A 7377-nucleotide genomic window follows, 5' to 3' on the forward strand; every position below is an offset into this window, starting at 1 on the left:
ATGTATCTTCCTTATACTCCAAATGAGATGCAGAATGGATTTCTGGTTTTCTGTAACACGGTTCACATATTTCCTCCACAGTTGCCTCTACCAGATACAGTAAAATTGTCATTTAACTGTCCAGAACTCTTAGAAAAAATAGGAACCATCATCAACATATTTGTCCAGACAGCCTGGATGAGACATCATGTCTTGCTATCTTTATATTATTTTTTACGATCCAACATACTGTTGTGTAAATTATAAGTAAATTGATTTTGGTGGCGGTGGGAATCTTTAAACGAGTGAGAAAAAAGGAAATATTGGCCAAACTGGGGAACCAGTTGCCTTCAGCTTTGCTACCTTGTTGACGTTGTGCTGATCTGGGCTAATTTGTGAACTTGAAATTTGATTTTATTCCTTGTAATTATATGATAACATGCAGAGTTTTTGGTTGTAAGTTTTTATTTTGCTTTTCTACTATTATCTTCTTTTTGAGTTTCATAAGACACGGGATCCAAGTTTCAGCATAAATGTTACTCATTTCTTCCTGAAGCAGAATTAATCTTTTCTTTCAGTAACCTTTTATAGCCCTTGATACATGATTCTCTTGCAATATTTGTCACATTTTGTTACAATTAATTATTTGTTTTCCCATAGTAGACTGTGAGCTCCTTGAGGGCAAGAACCATGTCTTATCTTTTTTGTTTGGTTTCATTTCTTTTGCATCCATAGGCCATAAAAGAAGCCTGGCATGTAGTAGGCACTGTGTGAATGAATGGATGAGTGAGTGCCTGGTACAAATTAGGCACTGAGTGAATTTGAGTGAGTGATGGGTAAACTGAATATATACTAGTGAAAATATATGTATTCTGAAAATGTCATTACTATGGTCTCTGTTTTATATTTGTTTATTAATTTGTACCCTGCCTACTTTCAAAAAGGATTTGAGGTATCTTGTCTGTTCCCATGTGGGAAATTCTCATTGAACTTTTATATGGGATATCAGAACTATCAAGCTAAACGTATTGAAGTAATGTAGAATAAACAACTCCTTAGCATTTTTAGACAAGTGAACATTGGGGTTTTGACATCATTGATGACATGATCAATGCCTAATCATTTTCCCTGACCTTTATTTCCATCATTTTCCATTACACTTCAATATAGAGAGCTACATAGTTGCTGCCAGTATATTAATAGTCACAACATTGGTTCAGATCTTGACCTTGTTTTATATTTCTTCAGTCGGCGTGGTACAAGCCTAATGGAAGATGATGAAGAGCCAATTGTTGAAGATGTTATGATGTCCTCAGAAGGGAGGATTGAAGATCTTAACGAGGGAATGGATTTTGACACCATGGATATAGACTTGGTAAGAAACTTAATGATTTCTGTATGATTTTCATTTAAGATCCTTTGGAAATTAAGTTGGAATTAGAGGAAATACCTGCCATGAAAAGTAAGTTTTGGAAAAAGATTAAATAAAATAGTTGCCAGGTGTTTAGGTATATGAGAAGGGATGGGGGAGAGGATGAGGTTGATGAGGCTGTNCAGGTTAATTTTAAGAATATATCGATTTAAAGAATACATTTTGCTTACTGTTATGCTAAGTATCATATCAACTTAATCATTTTCCATTTATTTGCCATTATCAAAACAATACATTAGTAATTTGATACTACCCTGTTATTGAGACACATTTCCATATTAAATAATAAACAGGGAAATTAGATAGATAGATTCTTTATTATATATATGGTTAGGGCTTTATTGTACATAAAATGCTTCTGCACATTTCATCTTGCCACATACCTCATTCAGCTTTGTGAGGTAGGTTGGGAGGATTGAGAATATTGAAACTCAAGACAATTAGCCCATCCAAGGAGACAAAACTAAGAAGCAATAAAGCTGAGAATATAAGCTAGGTCTTCTGATTCTATTTCTTAGTGTACTATGCTGTGTTCTCCTGAAAAGGAAGAAATAAGTAAATGTGGCTTCTCTTCAGAGTAGTGTAATTTGGCGCCTTTAAAGGAAAATGATTTGAGGGGCACCTGGATGGTTCTGTCAGTTAAGCATCCGACTTCTTGATTTTGGCTCAGGTCATGATCTCACGGTTTGGAAGATCAAGTCCCACCTTGGGCTCTGAGCTGACAGTCCAGAGCCTGCTTCGGATTCATTCATTCATATTCTCTTTCTCTCTCTCCCTCTCCCTCTCCCTGTCCCTCTCCCTCTGCCTTCCCCCGCCCCAAATAAATAAACATTTAAAAAAAAAAAAACCCAGGNAGTTAGTTTTCTAGTTTTCATCTTTCAGGATAACTTTCTGTGAATGATTTACTTTTGTATTTTTATGCATTCTGTAGTTTTAATATACAGTATTTAAAATATTGTAAGGTACAGTTGCAATTACATGTTGTGTGAACACGTAACGATAATTTCAATATTTTCAGCTGCTATCTGGTTTATAGATAGAGTGATTGTCAACTCCCTTCCTTTTTTTTTCTTTCCTTAGCCACCATCAAAGAACAGACGAGAAAGAACAGAACTGAAACCTGATTTCTTTGATCCAGCTTCAATTATGGATGAATCAGTACGTTCAATTTAAATGTACCCCAGGATAGCAAAATCAAAAGTACAGGCAAATCCCTAAGTTTGAAATTGAAGAGCTGGGACAGCACATTGAAAATGGATAAAAACAATTGGACCCAGGGAGAAAAAGAGGCAGACAGAAGGGATTTTAGGAGGAGGGCGGGTGGTGATACAGTGCTAGGGACAGATTTAAAAGTACCTTTGAATCCTTGGCCAACTGGGACTTAAAAAGTGTTACTTTAAGGAATTTGGACTCTGTAGGCTTGAGTTACCATTGAAGGATGTTGAATGAGGAAGTGGCATGATCAGAATTGTGTTTCAGAAAGATTTCCTTGGCATTTATGGACGGATAGGATGAATGAGAAACCATAATCATAATATGAAGACATATTAAAACCTAGAACTTGAATAAAATTTGATAATAAAGAGACGGGGAAAGAGACTGGTTATTGTTAGGTATTGTCAGTTCTGTTTCTTGAATACATCTCATATTTGTCCCCAGTGCCATGTCGTCCCTGACAGTGCTTTGGTACAGGTCGTTTTCAGTTTTTACTTGGCCTATTGCAGTAGCCTTTAGACTGATCTTGCTGCCCCAGCATTCCTTTATATTTCTTTTGTGGTCCTCTTCTTAAAATGCAAATCTAGTTCTCATTGATTTTTTTCCCCCATTGCCATTAAGAAAAAATATAACAAGCATAACTGTTTGTGTTTGGCTCCCTTGCCAACGTAACCTTAGCTTTTTCCTTACATGTATCCTCTTGAGCAACACCAAGTCATGTAGTTCCCCCCGGGCACACCGTGCTCTCTCATGACACCAGGACTTGGTGGAAGCTTTGCTCTGCCAGAATTGCCCCTGTCCTTTTTCTCCTAGTGAATTCATCCTTTAATGGTTCTGACGTTACCTGTGAAGTTTTTGCTGACCCCTCCAGATAAATGCTTTATTTTTGGCTCTCGTACCACTTTGTGTACATTTTTATTTTGATAGTTACTAGACCTGTGTAGTGAAATAGGATATTACATTTCGCTCAATAGGCTGAACACCAGGCAGTGATGGTTTCATTCATTTTGAGTTCTGCCCAGCATAATAGGTGTTTAGTTTTGTCAAATGAATAAACCCGTTAAGTCCCTTTCCCATTTTTTAGTGTCTACCCATTTGTGCTCCTTCCTCCTAACACTTAAGTGCCTCAGGTGACCATCCTCTGAGGCCTGCCTCCTGTGCCCCAATCTCTGCTATTCTCTCCTTGCCCTTACTCACCTCATAATCTGTTTCACATAGTTCTTAGGAAAATTTTAACACACTGACTCACACCAACGTATTTATATTAATAAGGCCAGTTATTTGAGTCAGAAGACACCATTTCATAGAGCAGCAGGTATAGGAATCTTTGGAGAAGCCACCTTGAGATTCTTTAAATCAGTATTTCTTGTCTCTGGTGTGCATATGAATTATCTTAAAATGTAGATCTGCTTCAGTTGGTCTGGAGTGTGGCCTGTGATGCTGCATTCACAAGTGCTGTTGATGCTTTAGAGCTGCCCACCATGTTTTCAGTAGCATGAGTGAGCTAGGCCTACCTGTAAGTCTATAGTTGAAATGCATTTTGAAGTATACGGTTCCCTGATAATCCAGTAATATGTATCTTCAATTTATTAAATAAAACGTGAAGGTGGTGACTATGATGAGCAGTTAAAAGAATCTTTTCAAGCAGATATAATGAAATACGTTAATCTAACAATTTGTTGGGCTAGACTTTGGTGCTAAAATGAGTTCAGTGTTCTCCCTGCCCTCCAGGAGTTTGTATTCTAGTTTGCAGTGACTATCCCTTTGAAGTGAAAGGATCAGAAGCTAGTATTTGAGAGCTTAATGCACCTAATGCTGTGCTTGGATCCTCCCAGCTACCTTGTGAGGAAGGCGGTAGGACCGCATTTGGGACGGAGGAAGTAGTTTGTTGACTTGTTCAGTTTTACAACTCTCGTGTCAAGAGTAGTAATTTGATCTGAGTTCCTTTTGATTTAAAAAGTCCCATGCTGTCTCTGCTGTTGTACTTTCCTGAACTAAAATCGGACATCATTTAGAAGAAACACCAAGAAAGTAATTTAGAAATTGGAATGATTGACTATAGTCAAAATTGATAAGGGCGTTAGAGATCTCTTATTTTTTCATGTGTTCACCTAAAGTGAAGCTAAAGGTTTTCAAAGAAGGTGTTTTTCACTTGAGATTACTAAAATAAGGAAACAGCAATGTAAATCATACATAAGTATTTTTGACAACTTTTAGAGAAACTACAATCTGNACTAAAATGAGGAAAATGAGCACACATGCATCTGTTTCTGTAGTTTTATAGTGTTACCACATGATGGCAGCAGTGACATAACTGAGTGCCCAGTAACCTTTCAAGGTTCAGTTACCTTTGTCCGTATACATGTATGTGTATTTATATTGATTTATATCTATGTTTAAGTTAATATTATGTATTAAGTTAATTCTAATTTATTTTAAAATATACAGTAAACTTTATTTCATATTGTTTCAATAATAACTTAAGAACTGGAATAATGGAAAATTTTAAATGTAAAAATCTGTGTTTGCCTTTGTACAATAGCCTACATCTGTTTTAACTCAAGCCTGTGATGAGTGAGTCATCAAAACAATAGTAAAATTGGGACCTAAATCTTTTTCTAGCCAGTTCTCAGATTCTCTAGTTCTAAGTGAAATAAGGAAAATATCCTATATAGATGCTTTATTACTAAATACATCCTAGACAGTCTTTTGTAACATGAAATTCACATGATTCAGAAGTGGTAGCATCAAAACTCTGAGCAGCTCAGTTTGGGGTTGCATATACACAAAATTCTACATTTATAGTTTAGTGAGTTTTATGTCTGGAAGCAATATTGATTTACTTCTGTGTGCCAGCAGTCACTCTCTGCTACTAGTGGGTCTTTATTGCCATTACACACTAAAGCTTACTGTTTATACCTTTTAAATACATGCTTAAGTGTTTATTAATCTTACCATCAGAAGCAGATATTTGTTAGCACAGAGAATAAGTGTCATTGATGTTATTCTTCTATGTTGAGATTCTCATTTTACAATTATCTGTAGTATAAGATTGGTAAAAGAAGGGTTCAGTCTAATGGAGTTAACTTTATGTTCTAGTACAAGAATACCTATAGCCTTGTCTGTACAAAAGCAAAAAACAGAGGTTCATGTGATTTCTAGTTAGGCGCTCTGGAAAGAACGTGAGTTCATCTTCATGCCATATTGTACCCTAAGAGTTGCTAGTAAGATTTATCCTTTAATTCATTTTCATGACATTTCCTTACCCATAGTCACAGAGTATGATGGCTAGAAGGGACCTTTAAACATATTATGTAGGCTTCTTTGGTGGAAATATTCTAACCACCCAAACTCTGAATTTAGCCATAAAAGGAGAACCCTGAACTTTATTGGAGGGTTGGGGAGAACAAGGGGTGAGCAGTGGTGGTGGTTTTGGTGAATGAATGGAAGGTAAGAGGTGGGGTGCATTTAATCCTCTTTGTTCACATTACTGGGGATTCCAGACACTTGACTTGATGATTCTTTATAAGGTGGCTGCAATCAGATAGATACTTGTCTCCTGGTCTGGAAATACTCACTTCCTTCAAGTGAGTACTGAACAAGTGCTAAGTTCGGTGACTTTTGTTAAAGTGAGATTTCATTTACAAGTAAGAGCCCTTGGTAATCCCAGTCTTAGCTCATTTTGGTATTTTAAAATGGTCCTTAGTTGTCCTAGTAAATGCTGGAATTTTAATCGACTAGCCTAACTTTATATGCACCTAAAAGTTCTGTCTTTTTATGTTACATATGTATGTTATGTTTTTGTTTGATGAACAAGAGGGAGTTGCTCCATTCATCATCTGCTTTTACTTTTTTTAGTTAGTGACAAGTAATTATTAGATTTTACCTTTCTTTTACCAACTGGAATGTTACAAAAAAGCATCAATATAAGTTACTTTGCCGAAATTTCACATTACTTATTTCTTAAAATTTGTAGTTCTGTTCATTCACTCAGACTAGATTTTCTGAATTTTCTGTATACTTGTATTGTTCTTGTGTATTTTTGGTCTGTATGTTCAAATGCCTTTTTAAAAGCAAAACCCACTTCACAGTGCAAACGACCAAGTTTGCAAGACATTCTTAAGCTCTTTCCAATGAGCCTGTGCCAGAAGTGTATGTAAAGAAGCACGTTCATTTGTTCATTGAACAAATGTTGAGTGCCTGTGTTCAGTGCATCATCTAGACATCAGTGGTGTGAATAAACATATATATGAGACATGGTCCCTGCTCTTAGTTATATATATATTTGTGAGGTAAGTAGCATCTTGATTAGGCCTGATGTTATTTCAGTACATATTTATGGTCGTTTCCGTTTTAGAATTATATATCCGAAGGGAGGGGAGTTTTTCAGAGTGGTTTTATTAGCATATTGTTAAACTTAGTATCATCAAATATTAACTTAACATATAAAGATCTATTTTACAAAGAAATGGATGATGATTTTAACAAGATTTTTTTTCTTCTCTCTCATTAGGTTCTTGGGGTGTCAATGTTTTAATACCAGTTCACAATTAAATCTGTGGTGAAGTCATTTTCTAAGTGGAAGAGGAAGTTTTAAAATAAAGTGTGGTAGATACAGTGAAATTCTGTACAGATTTTTCTCTAAGGAGAATATGACATGCTTACGCTTACCAAGATCAAGTGCATTGAGGGGCAGTTTTGTTTGCCTGAAAAAAGTAAAGGACAAGAAAACAATTTGATGATAAGCTACA

General features: G+C 35.9%; 1 protein-coding gene across 1 annotated transcript in view; it reads left to right on the top strand.

Moving 5' to 3' along the window:
* STAG2 (STAG2 cohesin complex component) overlaps nucleotides 1-7371 on the top strand; it is a 123926-nt gene extending 116555 nt beyond the window's left edge. The window contains exons 32-34 of the mRNA XM_077763448.1: nucleotides 1228-1354; nucleotides 2492-2569; nucleotides 7140-7371. Of these exons, the coding sequence (XP_077619574.1) occupies nucleotides 1228-1354; nucleotides 2492-2569; nucleotides 7140-7163 (229 nt within the window). The 3' untranslated portion in view covers nucleotides 7164-7371. The remainder of the gene's footprint in view (nucleotides 1-1227; nucleotides 1355-2491; nucleotides 2570-7139) is intronic.
* Nucleotides 7372-7377: the final 6 nt, after the last annotated feature.

This window comes from Crocuta crocuta, unplaced genomic scaffold (assembly GCF_008692635.1).
Source record: "Crocuta crocuta isolate KB4526 unplaced genomic scaffold, BGI_CrCroc_1.0 scaffold482, whole genome shotgun sequence".
In the NCBI taxonomy this organism is placed as follows: domain Eukaryota; kingdom Metazoa; phylum Chordata; class Mammalia; order Carnivora; family Hyaenidae; genus Crocuta; species Crocuta crocuta.